The sequence below is a fragment of the Malania oleifera genome, chromosome 7, assembly GCF_029873635.1.
Source record: "Malania oleifera isolate guangnan ecotype guangnan chromosome 7, ASM2987363v1, whole genome shotgun sequence".
Lineage (NCBI taxonomy): Eukaryota > Viridiplantae > Streptophyta > Magnoliopsida > Santalales > Ximeniaceae > Malania > Malania oleifera.
The window spans coordinates 7,504,732-7,524,336 of NC_080423.1; the positions used below are offsets into that span (position 1 = coordinate 7,504,732).

The 19,605-nt window shown below is 36.4% G+C and overlaps 1 protein-coding gene across 5 annotated transcripts in view; it reads left to right on the plus strand.

The window, feature by feature from the left end:
* Positions 1–669: 669 nt before the first annotated feature.
* LOC131159604 (probable LRR receptor-like serine/threonine-protein kinase At5g10290) overlaps positions 670–19,605 on the plus strand; it is a 54,407-nt gene continuing 35,471 nt past the window's right edge. Inside the window, exons 1-5 of one of the 5 annotated variants that reach the window (XM_058114636.1) lie at positions 670–1,172; positions 1,306–1,623; positions 2,092–2,234; positions 11,738–11,870; positions 12,080–12,151. In XM_058114636.1, the coding sequence (XP_057970619.1) occupies positions 2,168–2,234; positions 11,738–11,870; positions 12,080–12,151 (272 nt within the window). In that variant the 5' untranslated portion in view covers positions 670–1,172; positions 1,306–1,623; positions 2,092–2,167. Of the gene's footprint in view, positions 1,173–1,305; positions 1,624–2,091; positions 2,235–10,337; positions 10,545–11,696; positions 11,871–12,079; positions 12,152–19,605 lie in introns of those variants that run through there. The other 4 variants (XM_058114637.1, XM_058114635.1, XM_058114634.1 and 1 more) reach the window with 4 other exon arrangements.

Genomic DNA, 19,605 nt, shown 5'->3' on the forward strand with positions numbered 1-19,605 from the left:
CGAGAGTTTCAGAGGAACTCAACACTTTGCTGTTGATGGCGACTTCGTTTGCCATAGTTAGCTAAACCTTACCTCTGATACCATGTAAGAAGAATTCTATTTGAATAATTCTTCCATTGAATTTACGTATGTACATCCCAATCTTTTATAATACAATCAACTAATTTAAATAAGGAAATAATCTCCCTATAGAATAAAATAAAATCTCCTACGTTTATCCACCTTCCTAATTTATTCATTATTCACAAAGATACTTGTGATTTTAATGTTTTGAACCATGTTTTCTTTTTGTACACGCGTTCCCTCAATATATGAGCCACATATTATAACATGTAGCATATTGTATGACATATTACTACTTATTTGAATACTCGCCTATAGTAACAAGTAGTAACTTACATTTGGAAATTTAAAATTTAAACTTTACATTTAAATATATTATTACGAGTTGATGATACATGTATTTCCATCCAATTTTTTTTATACAAAATTTAACAGAAAAATTATGTCATATTTTATTTAAATTTATAAAAATAAACCTAAATTATAGCCTTTGGATCTCCTAAACGAAAACACAACAGCATGGTGCATGGACTTTCCCCGAAATTCCCCAAATCATTTTATGTCACGCTCAAGATTGCAACAAATGGAAGAAAAAGACAATGCCATTTCCCACAAGATGCACAGACCACAGCTGGTTCCTCTCTCTCTCTCTCTCTCCCCCCATTCCTCTGCTTGTCTGGCCCAGCTGATGATGACAAGGGCCGCTACCGCGAGGCCAGGCAAGCAGCAGCCAGAGCTGGCGGAAAAAAGGTAAATTCGTAGTCTAGAAGACGACTCGGAGGTACAGGAAGCCACTCCTTCTCCTGTTGACTGCTGTAAAGTTCACTTTCTCCATAACAGTTCTTCCTCTCGGCAACCCCCACCCGCCATCCTCCAAAAAAAAAAAAAATAAAATAAAAAAATAAATAATACGACTTGAATGATCGTAATTATTGATCGAAACTTCTGTTGTTCGCGAAATTACGATCCAAGGAGGAGGATCCAAGGGCAGAAACCTCTTTTTGGATTCGCTCCCGTTGCTCGTCTCAGCTGAATCCTTGGGAAGGCCTTACTCTGATTTGGTCGTCCCCATCTCATTGCTGCTTTCCCGAGAAAATTCGCAGTTTGAGGTATCTATTCTCGTTCTTCTTCTTGGAGTTCTGTTGGTTTCTTGTTTGTTCTATTGGGTTACTCTGGTTGGCTAGATTCTGATGTTTGCGATTCTTACTTTTGGGGTGAATTTCGCGATTCTTATTTTGGTAGCCGTGGAAATGTGAGAAAAGAGTAAGGAAATTGGAAATTTGAGTCTTGTAGTTTTCTTTATTTGAGACCTGCGGAAGTGAAGACTTGGAATTTCTTGTGCTAGAAATTCCCTGAGGATATAGTAGTTGAGGGACCCAGGGGAAAACAGTTGGGAGAAGAGTTTTTGGTCCCCCCTTTTACTTCGACTTCGTTTTGGCTGAACAGGAGGGTAAGGCTCTCTGGAGATCTGCTTTTTGGGTGATTTTGTGAATTTGGTTGGAGCACAATGTTGGAACTTCTGAGGGTTTTGCTACCCTTACTGGTCTTTTATGGAGCCGGGTAGTCTTCTTAACTTTGCTTTGGTGTTGTGTTTTTAAGAAATGTTTCTTTAGTCGATATGCAAAGATACTGGAGAGCTTTGCTGAATTAGTTTATGATTTCCTTTGTTTAGTGGAGGATGCTTTACCACCCTCATTTGCATATTTCCTCTTTCCTCTTCGTTTATAAAAAAAAATACGAAGGTTGGTGAATACAGCGTTGCCTTGTTTTAGGCTCTCATAGGTGACAAGTGCGACATTGACAAATTCGGCTAGGTTTAGTCTGCATATTTTCCCTTTCTTGTTGACGAACTTTTTTCCTCTTTGTTCTTTCTCTGTCAAACATATGCATGCTACTTGCTGCAAGACTTGCCCTTTTACTTTCTAAATAAACTATTTCATTATGACAATTCTAAATAAACTATTTCATTATGACAATTTATCTTGAATTTTAATTTTTAATTATTTTCTGTGCTGTGATGTTTTGCAGAGATGGTACACGCTCATGCACTTGCTGGGGATCATGTGTTTTATTGCATTGATCACTGGGAATAATATCAGTGCAGATGGAACTGTTTCTTGCAGTTTTGATACTGGCTTGTTTGCATTCTTCTGTGTTGTCTGATTCACAAGGTACAGCACTATGCATTTCTGATACGTTAATTAATTCTAGTTAATTGGTCATGTTTGTTGCATGCAATTGCGAGTGAATAATATTCAGTAAACATATTTAAATTATTTAGTTTCTTGATTATTCAATTATATCAATTGGTAGATTTTAATAGCAAGAACAAAAAGTCGTATTTAGATTATTTTCAGGGAAAAATTTACCAGCCTCCCTTGATGCATAGCAAAAATATGTGGACCTCCCCTCACACTCAATTATATCAATAGGTAGATTTCAATAGCAAGAACAAAACGTCGTATTTAGATTATTTTTAGGGCAAAACTTACCAGCCTCCCTTGATGTATAGCAAAAATATGTGGACCTCCCCTCACATTCAAAAAGTTACACCAGCCATTTTTTGTGACACTAACCTGCCCTTCATTACTGTTGATTTTAGAGAAGAAAATAATTCTCTTATTTTTTAATGATAAATGTACAGCTTGTATATAATGGAAGGAAGAAAAGTTCCTTTCTCTATATTCGGTAACAAAATACTAATTACCACAAAATTAGGAAACTAGCCAAATATAGGAAACTACAAAATAGGAAACAAAGTAATAGAGATATAAGGAATTTTCCAGAATCTCTTTATTCCTAAATTAACGTAGTCAACTAATAATAAAATCAGAATTGCTGCAACGGTATCCCTAAAAATCAGGGATTGGGTATTTCCTCACTCCCCCTCAAGCTAGGCATAGATGTTAATCAAGCCAAGCTTGGTACCCAAATCTTCAAAATTCTTCCTTGGTAGAACTTTAGTGAGGATATCTACTATTTGCTAACTTGTCGGTGTTTATAGCGGACTTACTGTCTCATTTTCTATCTTCTCCTTTATGAAGTGGCAATCTATCTCCACATGTTTTGTCCTGTCGTGATGCACTAGATTCTTTGCAATGTTAATAGCTGATTGATTGTCACAAAATTCCTTCATTGGTTTAGAAGTGATGATTCCTAGTTCCCTTATTAGTCTTTCCAGCCATATTCCCTCACAAGTTCCGAGTGCCATAGCTTTGAACTCCGCTTCTACACTGCTCTGAGAAACTATTGGTTGTTTCTTACTTCGTCATGTTACTAGGTTCCCCACACATACGTACAATAACTAGATGTTGACCTTCGGTCAGTTATTGATCTGGCCCAGTTAGCATTTGCGAACACTTTCATATCTTTCCTTGTGTTTTTCATAAAGTACAAGCCTTTACCTGGTGTCATTTTAAGGTACCTCAGTATCTGGTTGACAACTTCCATATTCACGAATTGACTGATTACACTAATCGAGAACCCAATATCAGGTCTGGTTTGTGAGAGATAAATCAGCTTCCCAACAAGTCTTTGATATCTGCTTTTGTCCACTAAAACATTGTCCTTATTAGCTCCAAGCTTAGTACTTGAGTCCATGGGTGTTTCAGCTAGTTTGCACCTAAGCACTCCTATCACTTTAAGAAGATTTAGTACATACTTACATTGTGACACTGAAATTCCCTTTCTTGACTGGGCTACTTCCATTCCAAGGAAGTATTTTAAGCTCGTAAGATCCTTGGTTTTGAATTCTTTGGCAATTAAGGTTTTGAGCTTGATCAGTTCGTCTTCATAATCACCTGTTAAGATGATGTCATCTACATACACAATGAGAATTGCTAATTTTCCTTCGGTTGAGTGTTTGATAAACAAAGTGTGATCTGCTTGACACTAAGAATACCCATACTTCTTCACTGTTTTGTTGAACCTGTCAAACCAAGCTCTCGGGGATTGCTTCAGTCCATAAAGGGATTTCTTGAGCTTACATACCTTATTCATAGTTGCCTGTGTTTCAAAGTCAGGAAGAATGTTCATGTAGACTTCTTCTGTAAGGTCTCCATTGAGAAAGGCATTCTTAACATCAAGTTGGTGAAGAGGCTAGTCAAGATTGACAGCCAATGATAGTAGTACTTGAATAGTGTTTAATTTGGCTATGGGAGCAAACATCTCTTGGTAGTCGATGCCATAGGATTGAGTGAACTCTTTTGCAACAAGTCGCACTTTAACTTTGTCCACGCTTCCATCAGCCTTGTATTTGATGGTGAATATCGATTTACATCCTACTGGATGTTTCCACTCGGTATGTCTAAAATCTCCCAAGTTCCATTTTTCTTTAGTGCTTATATTGCTTCCCATACTGCAGACTTCCATTCTGGAATTTAAATGGCTTCTTGAATGGAGTTAGGAACCTACACTTTGTTCAGATTTGCTATAAATGTTTGGAAGCTAAGTGACAAACCTTTATAAGAGAGATTTGCTAGGTGGCTGGAAAAGCCTTTTGAGGTTGAAGAAATTAGAAAATCTGTCTTTGATATGCGTAGAGGCCTTAACGACTTGATGGAATTTTTCTAGGAAAATGGGAGAGTGTTGGAAGTTGATATCCTACATTTTTTTTGATGACTTCCATTGCGAGCGTGTGGTCAATATTAGCGCAGGCTCCATTTTTGTCACCGTCATTCTAGAAAAAGTGAGAGCTAGAAGAGTCAAGGAATTTAGACTGATAAGCCTAGTTACTAGCTTGTACAAAATCCAATGAGAAGTTCTAACCATGGCACAATTCGCATTCATCCATGATAGACAAATCCTTGATGCAATACTGGTGGGTAATGAGGTGGTTGAGGAACTGAGGAGGAGTGGTAGGAAGGGGATTCTCTTTAAAGTGGATCTCGAGAAAGCTTACGACATGGTCAACTAGAGTTTTTTTAGAAACGGTGTTGGGTAAAAAAGGCTTCGAGGACCAATGGAGAAAGTGGATTAAGGGGTTGCCTTAGATCTACTCATTTGTTTGTCATCATCAATGGTCAACCTAGATAGTGGTTTAGGGCCTTTGGAGGTCCTAGACAAGGGGACCAGTCTCCTCATTCTTGTTCACCCTAGCTAATGGCACTCTTAATAGGATCCTTCTCTGTAGTTAGGGTAAGGGAGTTATTAGTGGTTTGCATGTGGGGAGGGAGGAAGTGGAGATTTCTCACCCCCAATTTGTTTCTTTTTGAGGACAATTTTGCTAAATTTCAAGAAGTCTTTTTGTTGCTAATTGTTTTTTAAACAAATCTCAAGCCTTAAGATTAACATATCCAAGAGTGGGATTAGTAGGCAGCAATATGGGGGAGAGTGCTCTTTAGAATTTCATTTCGCTAGTGGGTTGTGAATCCCTTAAGCGCCCCTTATCATATCTTGGTCTCTCTTTATTGAGGGAATCCGAACACTAAAGCATCCTGGGATCTTGTGATAGATAAGATGGCTAGGAGATTTGAGGGTTGGAAGAGGGCTTATTTCTCTCTTGCGGGCTGAGCCTCTTTACTTAATGCCTCACTCTCTGACATTCCTATATGTTATCTCTCTGTTTAAGATTCCTTTGGAAGTTATCAAATCACTAGAGAGGCTGATGCTACAGAGGTTAATGCGTGATTTTTTTTGGTTGGGTTTGGGGAGGGTAGGAGAGGCCACCTAGTTAGTTGGGATGTGGTTAGCACACCTAAGTCTGAGGGAGGTTTGGAGATCGGGAATGTGGTGTCCAAAAACATCTCCATTTTAGGCAAATGGCTTTGGAGGTTCCATTTGGAAGTTGACTCCTTATGGCATAAGGTAATTAGGAGCAAGTATGGGATTAAACAACATGGGTGGGAGGTGAGAGGCAGTGGCCGCCTCTTAAGTGTGTCAATGGAAATTCGTGTCCCAGATAGCTTGCCTTTTCTTTCCTCTTATTCGATTTAAAGTGGGCAAGGTAAAAAAATTTCCATTTTTGGGAGGGTGTGTGGGTGGGGGGAGTCATTGTTGGAGTTGAAATTTCCTTGTTTATTCCAGATTTGTTTGTTTTATAATAAATCATAATGCTCCCATTAGTCATTCTTTTCTTTTTTTTTTTTTGGGGGGGGGGCGCTTCTTTGGAATTCCATTTCTTCAGAAATCTCAATGAAAGAGAGGTCGAAGAGCTCACTAGCCTTATTTCTTTATTGGACAATCATGTTACTACCATTCATGAGGACATAAGAGTGTGGGAGTACATTCTCTTCTAAATCCTTTCTATCCCACCTTTTAAATCTCCCTCCCCTAATCTTTTTCCTTGGAACTAGATTTTTTGGAGGGCAAAAGTACCTGGGAAGATTTGAGCTTTTGGTTGGATGGTGATCCTGGAAAGATTAACATGCAGAATTTGCTTTAGAGGAGAAGGCCACATAAAGCTCTCAGTCTTGTCATGTACTTCATAATTTGTGCATGCAACGAAAAAAATGCACATATTTTTGTGGCATTGCAATTTGCAAGTTAGCATTGGAGCTCTAGAATGCCCTTTTCTCTCTTGTGGGGGAATAGTGGGTGGACTTGAGAGAGGTGGGAGACTAGTTATTGGTAGGGTTTTGGAAAAAACAGAAATGGAAGAGCTCTTTGGTTTGTGATTGGCTTTGCCATCCTTCGGACCCTACAAATTGTGAGGAATGCTACGATTTTTAATGGTTGCTCAACCTGCTCATGGTTACTTTGGGATAAAGGAACTTTCTTTGCATCCCTTGGGTGCACTCTCTTGCTTCTTATTATTAATTTTTTTTTTTCAAAAGGGTATTACCACTGTCTAACCTTACGAGAGATTGAAGGCAATGCTTTTGTAATTAACACTTGTTTTTTTGTCTTGGTTCCTTGAGTAGCTTATAGTGTTTTTTCTATCTTTTGTTATCCAGGGAGGACTTATTGTCCTATATTTTGTATTTTTCTTATTATTTTAATAATATTGTCTTTTATCCAAAAAATAAAATAAAAATAAAGACTCAATTTGATTTGCTTGTTTGGATACTTCATACTTATAATGCTAAGGAGTAATTTTGTACCCAATTTACTACCTATATGGCTAATTGTAGTACAATTCATCAATGATCTTGTGCCTATGCAACAAAATGGTGTTGTAGTGAGGAAAATAGACGGCATCTTGAAGTCACTCGTGCCCTACTTTACTATATGAATGTCCCTAAAGTGTTTTGGATTGATGCTGTGCTCATTGCCACCTCTTTTGTCAACATAATACCGTCCTCTATTCTTGGTGGTAAAATTCCCTACTCTGTTCTCTTCCTGAATGCTCCTTTATTCTCTTTACCCCCTTGTATATTCGTGTGCATGCCCTTTGTTCATCAACTAACCCTGGGGTGGATAAGTTGGATCCTCATGGCATAAATTGTATTTTTCTAGGCTATCCATGTACTCTAAGGGTATCACTGTTATATTCTTACCTTGCATTGTTTTTTATTTATGTTAAATCCTTTGAGTATACAACATACTATTTTGATTCCTGGAGCCCTTTCTACCTTGATAAGTCCTTTCCTTTGCCTAGCCTTCGGAAAGGTAAATAGACCTACACACAACATCTAAGCTTTAATTTTGTGTGCTATGGTTTCTTACCACCTTTATCTAACTGTTTTGTTAGTACTCTATCCTTTGCAGCTCTTCTTAAATTTGTTTGCGCAACAATTGTGGGTGGAGGATGGTTGGAAAGATGTGTTCGTTATTGTTAAGGTTTGATATACATTGTTGGCCCACAACCTAGTAGCTTAAGATTTTGGTGAAGTGGTAATCTAACATGGCATGAGAGCTATGGTTGCTAGGAGGTCTTGGGTTCTACTCTTGTTGCCTGCTTTTGATATAAGTTTGTTAAAATTATTGTGTTCCCAATATGGGTGTTATTCGTTGTGTGTCTATCTCTCCAAGTGCATCAGAATGTACATGCAGGGGAGTGTTAAGGCTTGATTTACATTGTTTGCCTACAACCTAACAACTTAAGCTTTTATTTAAAGTGGTAATCTAATAGTTACATGATTATGATGCTTGGGAATTGCTACCTCTTCCTACTGATAAGTCTATGGTTGGTTGTTGTTGGGTGTATACTGTGCAACTAAATCTTGACGATTTTGTGGCTCATTTGAAGGCTTGCCTTGTAGCTTAGGGATATGCTTATATGTATGGTTTGTATTATTTTGATACATTCTTCCCGGTTCCCAAACTTACCTCATTCATTTATCTTTGTAGCCACCACTTGTGTTATTGGCCTCTACACCAATTAGATGTTAAGAATGCCTTCCTATATGGTGATCTTCAGGACGAGGTCTATATGGAGCAACCATTTGGGTTTGTTGCTTAAGGGGAGTCGGGATTAGTTTGCCGACTCAAGAAATCATTGTATGGTTTAAAGCAATCTCGTTGGGTATGGTTTGGTCAATCCAGTGTCATAGTACTTGAAAGGGGTGCAGTAGATTACTCTGTATTTTATTGTCATATTGCTTTTGGTAGGATTTTGCTTGTTGTGTAGATGATATTGTGATTACTCTAGATGATTATCAAGCACTTGAAGCATTTTCTATAGACAAAATTTCAAACCAAAGATTTAGGACCATTGAAATACTTCTTAGATGTAAAAGTTTGTAGATTTCATATAGGGACCATTGTCACAAATTGTATTCTTGACCTTTTAGATGAGATTGGGCTGGGTTTTGAACGTGTTGATACACCCATGATCCTAATAGCAAGTTAGTGCTGCAGTGGGTGATTTGTATTGTAGACTCATTGGAAAGTTGAACTCTCTCATGGTCACTCTACGAGATATATCTTTCACAACAGGTGTTGTGAGCTAGTTTCTTGATTTTCCGAGAACAAGTCACTAAGATGTAGTCATTTGTATCTTAAGACACCTCAATGGTGCACTGGGAGTGCTCAGGTTCATGGTCACACTTAGGGGCAAGCATAATTCGGTCAAAACCAAATTAATCAAATTATTGAGCCATTTCCGTTAGTTCTGTTCGGTTCGTTTAAAAAATAAATCAGTTTGGTTCTGTTTCTATTTTAGTTAATATTTGGTTTTTGGTTTTCGGTTCGGTTTGGAGATTTATTAAATTCAGTTAACCGAATTAACGGAATGATATATATATTAATAATAATTAAATATTATAATATTGAAAGATAAATTAAGGAATAAACATATTTGTGGTAAGCTAGGTGTAGCTTTTATAGAAGATAAGATTAGGGAGGGACGACTCAGATGGTATGGACACTTGCAACGTAGGTCACATAGTGCACCTGTGAGGAAGAGTGACTTAGTTACTGTGGAGGGTAGTAGAAGGGGTAGGGGTAGACCTAAAATAACTTGGGAGGAGATAGTGAGTGAGGATTTAATATCCTTGAATCTATCAAAAGAAATGGTCCATGACCACATAAATTGGCGGAAAAGGATTCATATAGCCAACCCCACTTAGTGGGACTAAGGCTTGGCTTTGTTGTTGTTGTTGTTGTTATATTATATGTACATTAAAATCAGTTCTACACACTTTTATCGACGATTAAGGGCCTTAACCCTAAATCAGTTCAGAGACTTCTACTTCCACTCTTCGAGTCTTCCTCTTCTCAAATCTCCCTCTAGTTTTGAAGTTTGAGCTATCTTCAGACTTCAAAATCGAGTCTTTAGTGATCAGTCTTCGTCATCGTCGCGATTCACAATCGAAATCGTCTTCATCGCTTCAATTTTGTTGGTTATGATGTCACTGCATCACCTCGACCTTGGTCCTCTCCCATTAGCCACTCCCCAATTTGGCAGTCCTCCACTCCTTAACTGCCAACTCCCCCTGGTCTGAGCTCTCAAACTCAAAGCTTGGAGCCTTGGACGGCTTGCTGCTTCCGAAGGCCGAAACCCTAGGCTCTTTGCCCTCTTCCATTCATCGACTAACCACAGATCTGAACAAGGTTCACTGAATCACCGATTCTCTTCTTCTCTTTGTAAAATTTTATGTTTATAAATTTTTTTTATTTTTGGCCTTCTTTATTTAAAATTATTTATGTAGAATTTGAAATGGTTCACCATTCACTGCTTTATTTTTTAAATTGTTTATTAAAAATTCAATTTGTTTTGACTTGGTTAACCGAATTAACTGAAAGTTTGGTTCAGTTGGTACAAAATTGGTTAATATCATAGTTCCGTTCAGTTTGGCTAAATCCCTAACCTGAAAATTTTGAGGTAATTCGGTTAATTGACCGAATTACCTATACCAACCGAATGCTCACCCCTAGTCACACTTATATTTCAGGGATATACAAATACAGATTGGGTTAGATCACCTTGTGAAGACCCTAACTTGGTATCCTCGAAGAGTAAGAAACAAAATGTCGCAGCCCAGTTGTGTGATGACTGATGACTGCTGAGTTAGAGTCTCAAGCCATGGTCCACACAACATGTGAACTTGTATGGGTAAAGAAGATGCTGGAAGAACTTGGTTTTCCACATTCTCAGCCCTGTATGATAATCAAGTTGCTATTCATATTGCCTCCAACCTGGCCTTCTATTAGTTGACAAAACACATTAAAATTGATTGTTACTTTGTTCCAGAGAAACTTTTTGCAGAAACTCATTACAGCCATTCACGTGGACTCTGAATTACAGCTTGGTGATTTTTTCACGAAGGACTAGTGCTTGTGTTAAATTCATTTGTACAGGCTAGGAGCATATGATATCTATGCTCTAGCTTGAGGGGGAGTGTTACTGGTTACTTTAGTCATTTAGCATTGTGTTATTGTGTTAGTAATGTGAGTTAGAGTGTGAGTTAGTTTGGGTATTATGATAATTGTTATGTACTTGGCATATATATATATATATATATATATATATATATGCATATATATATTTATATATATATATATTATAATTAGAGGGAGAGACCTATCATTTGATTTGGTCTTCCAATTTAGCAAATATTTCAACAGTAGTTAAATATATTTTTTAAAAATTGAATATATTGTTGTTTACATAATGTTTTAATTTGACAAAAGATTGATAAATCTATTATTCTGTGTAAATTTTATAATTAATTTTATGATATGCATGTGCGTTTCATGTAAAAAATTCAATTTATGTAAATTTAAGTAGTGAGTGAAGTGAGCGTAGTTTAAGTACATGTCTGTCCTAGAACTTACAAAGATAGAAGATTCAATACAAGATAGAATGATCTTTTTTAAAATTTTCAATTTATCTGTTTGACCCTCCCTGCATTTTTTTATATCCTTCTACATTACCTCTCTAATGTTTTTCTTTGTGACAACCTTATGAGTGCCTCTGTTTTGCCCTCTAGTCCTTTCTATTGCTTCTTGCAAGAATATAAAACTTACAACGTTTGATTTGATGGTCTGAATGTTGCATCATAAATATTTGCATCATTTAGAATGAGTTAAATATATTTTTCAAAAGTAAAGGTTAACATTAATATGCAGTTTTCTTAATGACGTGGATAGGTTCTCTCTCTCTCAATGTTTTGCTGGGCATGACAATGATACCGTGAAATAAATTTTACAAACATTTTCCATATCTTTTCTTATATCTTTTGTTTTTGGACAATGAGAACTTATCTGCTTGCACATGTTTTAAAATGTACATTGAAATTCTGAATAATTAGGTAGCTCAATTGTGCATGGTGGATCCTATTTTCCATTTCAGGGGATGCACTCATTGCATTGAGGAGTTCGTTGAATGCTTTGCCCAATCAGCTTTCAGATTGGAATCCGAATCAAGTTAACCCATGCACTTGGTCCAATGTTAACTGTGATGTTAATTCTGTTGTTATTTCAGTGTGAGTTGCTCTTTTTGTGCCTTTTCTTTCCTATTCTTCAACCAGTGTTACACTTCCAAAATTTGTGTTGCTGACATCTCTGTAATATCATGAATTGTGGTAGTTCATGTTCTTTTAGTTGCCTAATTTTGTTTCTTAAATTGTTGTTGTATGCTTATATATATATATATATATATATATATATATATATATATTTTCCTTCTTTGCAGAACATTGTCATCCATGGGCTTTTCTGGAATATTGTCACCAAAAATAGGAATTCTGAGGAATCTTTCGACACTGTAAGTGTGGAGTTTATTCTGAGAAATCACTATCCATTCTAAATTACATTATTTTACATTCTGGATGCATTTATTTAGCCTGAAATCTTTTCTGTTGTCCAACAATGACTAAAAGGAATGTTACTGCAAGTTTTGTAAGCTTCTGTAGTTTGATGCTGTCATCCTTCTGTGGCTTTTAGGGGTATCGGTTGCTTGGTTTGAAGCATTTTGTGCTTCCTCAAGGAGGCTGAGCCATAGCTTGATCCCATTGCCATGGAGGGCATTTTCACATTGAGTTTGAGGCCCGAGATTACATGACATGAATGAAATCTAGCCATGCCATGCTGCATCATTGACATTCAAATAACCTACCCTCCAAATCACATGGGAGCAAGCCCTCACCACTAAGCTACCTCTAGTAGTTATTCCATTGAAAGTTAGGAGGCATTTGGTATCACTGCCAAAAATTATGAAAGCAAAAACCAGGAACGATGACTAAAAACCAGAATCAGAAACTAAAATCCAAAAATTAGCAAGCTGTTTGGTTAATATATATCTAAAACTAAGAGTGGCTTAGCGGGTATCAATTTGTGGATTAGGGTATTAGAGGCTTTTAGATCTTTAACAGGTGGCGAGTCATTTTCTTGGTTGTTATTACATCTTGGTCTTCCGCGAAGGGGTTGATCCTTTGTCTGATTTTGTTGTCTCCCCCCCCCCCCCCCAAGGATATCGTGATCAAGAAAGTGGGCAAAAGATTAGACTGGTGGAAGAAGGCAAGTCTCTCATTAGGGGGCAAAAGTCACTTGTTATTGCTTCCCTTGCCAATATTCCCATATATTTTTTTATCTCTTTTCAAATTACCTTCTAGGGTGGCTAGGAAGTTGGAGAAGATTATAAGAGATTTCTTGTGGTCTGGTACCAAGGAGAATAAGAGGGACCACCTAGTTAGCTGGGAAGCCTGAGATGTTGTTAGGAGGCCAAGTCCGAAGGGGTTCTAGGGCTTGGTAATGTGGTGTCTAAAAAAATCTGCTTAATTGGGAAACGTTATGGAGATTCCTTTAGAATCTAATCCGTTATTGCATTGGGTAATAAAGAGTAAATATGGAATGCACAGGAATGGGTGAGATTCCAAAGGGAGTGGCAATGCTAATCATGCAAGCTCTTGGATGTTTGTTTCATAGGTAGCTTGTCTTTGCTTTACTTTCACACACTTCAAAGTGGAGATTGGGGATAAAATTTGTTTATGAAGGATATGTGGGTTGGTGAGTCTTCATTGGAGATGTTGGTGCTGCGTTTGTATAGACTTTCTTCAGTTCACGAGGCACCAATTACAGCATTTTATTTTATTTTATTTTATTTTATTTTTTTTTTGGGGGGGGGGGGGGGGGATGCTCTCTTTCTTGGCATTTGCACTTTTTCAGGAGTCTCAATGAAAGAGAGGTTGATAGAGTTAACTTGTTTGCAGGGTGTGTTGGATTCTTTCTTGCCAAATTTGCGGGTGATGCAGCGCTTTGGACTAGGGACACTTTGGAGTCTTTCTATTCAAAGTATTTCCTTTCTAATGTTGCTAAATACACAAATGCTCGTCCCTTCCTTTTAAACAAGGTTGTTTGGAAAGCAAAGGTTTTTTTAAAAATCTGGGCTTTCATATAGACTCTTCTCAATAAGATCAATACGAATGTTTTACAAAGAAAATCGCCATACAAAGCCCTTGGTCCAGACATTTGCATGTTGTGCAGCAAGTCAAAAGAGACTTCTAGCCATATCTTCCTTCATTGTAAGGTTGTGAGATACATGTGCAACAATCTGTTTTCATATTTTGGAGAGGTTTGGTGGCTCAGTTAAGAAGGTCAACAAAGCCCTTGGTCCAGACATTTGCATGTTGTGCAGTGAGTCAAACGAGACTTCTAGCCATTTCTTCTTTCGTTGTAAGGTTGCGAGATACATGTGCAAGAATCCTTTTTTATATTTTGGAGAGGATTTGGTGGCTCAGGAATCTATTCATGATTTTTTTGATGGTGAAGTTTTGGGAAGAATGAAAGTGGAAGGATTTTTGGCATTGTGCAGTTTATACAGTACAGTGCTACTGTGGCTCAAAAGGAATGATAGAATTTTCAAAATCAGGAGGCTTCTCCATTTTTGCTTTAGGAGAAAGTTACTTGTTATGCTTCTTTTTGGGCAGTGTCTTTTGGGTTTTTTGAGGGTCTAACACTGTCCAATATCCAAAGAGATTGGAAGGCAACTTTGAAGTAATTGTGTTTTTAGTTTTGTTAGATTATCACTTTACCTAAAAGCTTAAGCTGTTAGGTTGTGGACCGACAATGTATGTCAAGCTTTAACACTCCCTCACACGTGCAACCCGACAGCACGTGGAGAACACACGATAAATAACACCTATTATAGGGAATACAACAATTTTTTTAAACACCACAGAATAAATGCGGACAACAAAACTAGAACCCAGGACCTCCTGCAAACCAGCTCTGATACTATGTTAGATTATCACTTTACCTAAAAGCTTAAGTTGCTAGGTCGTGGACTAACAATATATATCAAGCTTTAACAAGTTTGATAGTTCTTTGTGTCTTTCTGGGAGGATTTCTTATCCTCCATCCTTTGTAATTATTTATGTCTTTAATAGATTTGTTTTGTTATCCCAAAAAATAAAAAAAAAATCTAAAACTAAGACAAATTAAAAAGTTGATTAAACAAATGTTCATTTTTGTCCTTGAATCAAATAACAATTTAATAAATATGATTAAAATAATAAAAATACAAAATAGTTCAAATTTTAAATATTATAACAAAATACAAAAAATTATAATTATTTTACTTAATTATTATATTTCAAAATTCACTTTACAAGAACAATCTTATTGTACATGACAATTGAAAAATAATAAAATATTTTGTAAATTGCTTTTGTTATTTTTAAAATTTGTTTGAGAATTTTTGGACATTTTTATTTTAACTAAATTTTATACTCATATGATCATTTTATCTATATTTTAATTAAAAGTTTCGTATCAAATGAATGATTTAATCCATAAAAAAGTTGGTTTTGGATAATTGGGATCGTTTGAAATCAATTATAGAAAATTGGTTAAATTATGGATTGACACTTGGTTGAATTATGCTCGCATCTAACATTTCTTTCACTATATTTTCTATTTTTGCTTTCTAAAAATAAGGATAGTGATTAGGACAAACATTAGTAGGGGCACTACTTGGCAATAGAGGAATACGACGATCATGTGTTCATTGAGGTGGCAATCCCCGTGGCTTTGCAAATAGGTCAAGAAATTCCAAAATAAGAGAGTCTAGCCCTTCATCCTGGCCATATTGATGTTGTCACTTTGGTGCTCGAAGTTGTACCAAGCAGCCATGTTGCTCCTTTCTAAGGTGCTTCGCCATATGATGGTTTGTAATTGTAGTGACATTACCACAACGTTTGCCTTTAAGAGTCACTCTCTGGCTATTCACAGCAAACTTCATAACAAGTTTAGAGAAATTCCAAGTTATATCTCCTAAAACCACTTCATAGTCTTTTAGTGGTAGCAAAAAGAAATCAACACACAAGCCATGGTTTTGCATAGTAAGTTTAACCTTCGGATACTTGCTTTGACATGTCAAGATCCTTCCATCTACAAGCTTCACATCAAACTATTCACATTGCTCCACAGGATAGGCTAGCTGTTTAGCAATTCATGAAATTATTAGTGCTACTTGTATCAATTAAGATAGTAACATATTGGCGTTTTAGGAATCCACTAATTTTCATGGTTTGAGGATTAGCATAACCATTTAAAGCATGATCTAAAGAAGTAATAGATTCATCATTATCATCAAATTCCATACCTTCCTGATTTGAATAAGGGGGTTCATCCTCAACCTCTTTTGGCTCCTCCATTGGTTCAATCATCAACAGTCATCCCTTTTTGCGACGGTGCCCTCTATGCCACTTTTCATCACAATGCCAGCACAAACCATTTGTCATTCTCTCTTTAAGTTCCTTATTAGTCAATCGTTTGGCAAGGGGATTACAAGGAGTAGGTGGTGTGATAGTGCTGCTAACATTCTACTTGCTAATGGTCTTGTTGGAGCGATGTTATTCTTCTCCCATATTCTCTTCTTCTAATCGTGCATAGGAAATTGCAGCAGTCATAGTTCGTGGCCGGCGTACTTTGACCAATGCTGAATTTCAGGTAGGAGATTTTCAATAAAAGTGCTAACGAGTTGGCTTTTGTTCCAATCTTTAGTGCTATTTGATAGCTACTCAAATCGTGTCTGGTACTCCAAGTAAGTGCTAGTTTGGCATATTTTAGCAAGCTCTCCATCGATATTCACATATCTAGTGGGCCCAAATCAGACAAGGAATCTAGAAACAATTTCTGCCCATGAAAGCATTCCATAATGAGCTTCAAACCAGTCATACCATTGAATAGCATCGCCATCCAAACTAATAGAAGCAATCTCAACTTTTGATGTTTTTGGAGTGCGGTAAAAGGAAAGTATTTTTTAGCCCTAGAAACCTAACTGGTAGGGTCATCACTGTCCCACCGAGGATATTCCACCTTCACTGAGAAGGACCACAATCACGCTCTCCTTGGTAACCTCCTTTGCGCATGTATGCTCCCTACAATTAGCTAATGTGGAGGCATCATCTTACCTCTCTTTGTGGGAAGATGTAATGAGTAGTTTAGAGAGCGATGCCGGGATCTATTCAAATGGGACTTACACATTTCGCTAAGTTCAGCCTTTAGCCTAGCTTCTATCTGGGATTGTGCTGAATTTTTTGAGGCCATTACGTATGAGTGATGATCAGGAATTCCAAGATCTTGCTTTTGTTCGCAGGTTAATGGCATCCACAAGAACGCCGGCTCCAAATGATGAGACCTTTGGGTTTTATCGTGGAGAAACAAGGTTAAGAAGGGAAAATAGTAAGAAAAAATTAGGGTTGAACACTTCGAGGGGATCTGCCTCCAAATTAGCCAAAGGCTATGGATTATGTTATCACTGGGATAGACATACATACATACATACATATAAACTTACTCCTATTAGGAATGTAAAATATCCCAATCCAAGTCTTAATGGACTCAATCCCAATTGGTTTGAGAATCTAAACACATTAAATAAAAATATCAACATTAAATGGCCCTAACATTGAATAGAATTCATTGGGAATCATAATAGATTAATTAGAAATCCCAATTGATTTGGGAATCCGAACACATTAAATAAAAATCTCAACATTAAATAACCCTACCATTGAATAGAATTCATTGGGAATCATACTAGATTAATTAGAAATCCCAATTAATTTGGGAATCCTATCATTAAACAAAAAATTCCAATTGATTTGGGAATCCTAATAGTTATAAACAAGGGTCTTAGAAAATCAATTTGGTTTTATTCTTGGAAGATCTTCTACAAAAGCTATATATCTTTTAAGAAGATTAGTAGAAAAGTTTAGGAAAAAGAAAGGGACTTGCATTATGGTTTTTATTGACTTAGAGAAAACGTATAATAGGGTACTTAGGGAAGTTCTATGGTGGGTTTTAGGAAAAAAGGGTATATTTAGTAGGTATATTGATGGCATTAAGGATATGTACGATGGGGTAATGACTAGTTTTAGGAGTTAAGACTACTGGCGGAGAGGTTAAGGAATTCCCTATCGCAATAGGTGTACATTGAGGATTTTCTTTGAGCCCTTATCTTTTTGCCCTAGTGATGGATGAACATACTAGGAGTATCCAAAAATGAGGTTCCATCGTCTATGTTGTTTGCAGATGGTTGTGTCTTGATTGTTAAAACTAGGGTGTAGTAGAATCTAAATTAGAATTATGGAGAGAATCTTTAGAATCTAGAGGTATTTGGATAGCAAGAAATAAAACAGAACATATGAAATGTAATTTCAGTTATAGTAGGAGGAATATTGGAGAAAGATTAAACTTGGTGGTCAATAAATCAATAACACAAGTAGATTTTGATACTTTAGATATATTATGTAAGGTGAAGAAGAAATTAAAGAAAATGTAATAAATAGAGTAAAAGCAAGTTGGGGATAATGGAGAAGTGCTTTGGGTGTGTTGTGTGATCATAGAATACTCTTAAAAATAAAAGGGAAGTTCTATAGGACCATTGTAAGATCAATTATGCTATATGGATTGAAATGTTGGGCAACTGAAACAACATATCCAAATAGTAAAACTTGTTGAGATGAGAATGCTAGGGTGGATGAGTGGTATAACATTAAAAGATTAGGGAATGAATATATTCATAGTAAGTTAGGCGTAGCTCTTGTAGAAGATAAGATAAGGGAGGGATGGCAAACCATGTGCAACGTAGGCAAAATAGTGCACCAGTGAGGAGAAATGAGCTAGTTACTGGGAGAGGTAGTAGAAAGGGTCGGGGTAGACCTAAAATAATTTGGAATGAGATAGTAATGATTTAATGGCCTTGAATTTGTTGGAGGAAATTGCCCATGATTGCATAAATTATCAAAAAAGGATTCATATAGCTGACCCCACCTAGTGGGACGTAAGGGTTGGTTTATTGTTGTTGTTGTTGAATAAGTGCTGAATTGAAGAAGTTCTAAAAGTTAAGTTCTGTTTGGTTGTGTTTAAAAATAAATACTGATTATAAGTGTTGATTAATAAGTGGTGTTTGGATACTCACTTTTATTATAAGTGTTGTGTGAATCCATTATTATAATGTTATTACTATACTTCAAAATATTAATATACTATACTATATAACCAAACAAATATATGATTATTATACTATTAAATAAGTTAACAATTTAATCAATATAAATCTATATTATTATTGTCATATAAATAATATTATGGAGAGTTTTTAATATGAGTTATATAGCATGACCACAATAATTAATAAATAACTACTAATTATGTCAATAATGATATCATTAATTAAATTAACAATTTTTATTAATATGTTTCTAATTAATTTTAATTCATCATTGTTGATAACATTTTTTAATACAACATATTTGTAATTATTAATAATGTATTACAATTATAGTTTATATATTATTTTTTCATAATTAGAAAAATCTAAGATTGGGGAAGAAGAAGGGGTTTTTGGATCTGGGAGGTCCTGTGATGGAAGTGCTCTTGGCCGAGGTTGCACAGCCATGCTCATAGCGGAGGGAGTGAGAGAGAAGGCACAATGACATGTGGAGGAGAAGATGATGGTGGTGTGAAGAGGAGAAGATGAGGTGGCAACAGAAGGGGAGGTGGGAGGTAGAGGCTGTAAGCAAGCACACAACAGCGGGGAGAAAGGAAGAGAGAAAGAAAGGGAGAGGAGGTTTTGTGAATTTACAAATTTGCCACTAAATTTCATTGTAATTACAATTATGCAACTGCCTCTCTATAGTGCCACTTATTAGTGGCTAAAAAGCTATTCTCCTTTGCTTTTTGAAAACAACTTTTCTTCTTCTTAAATAAGTG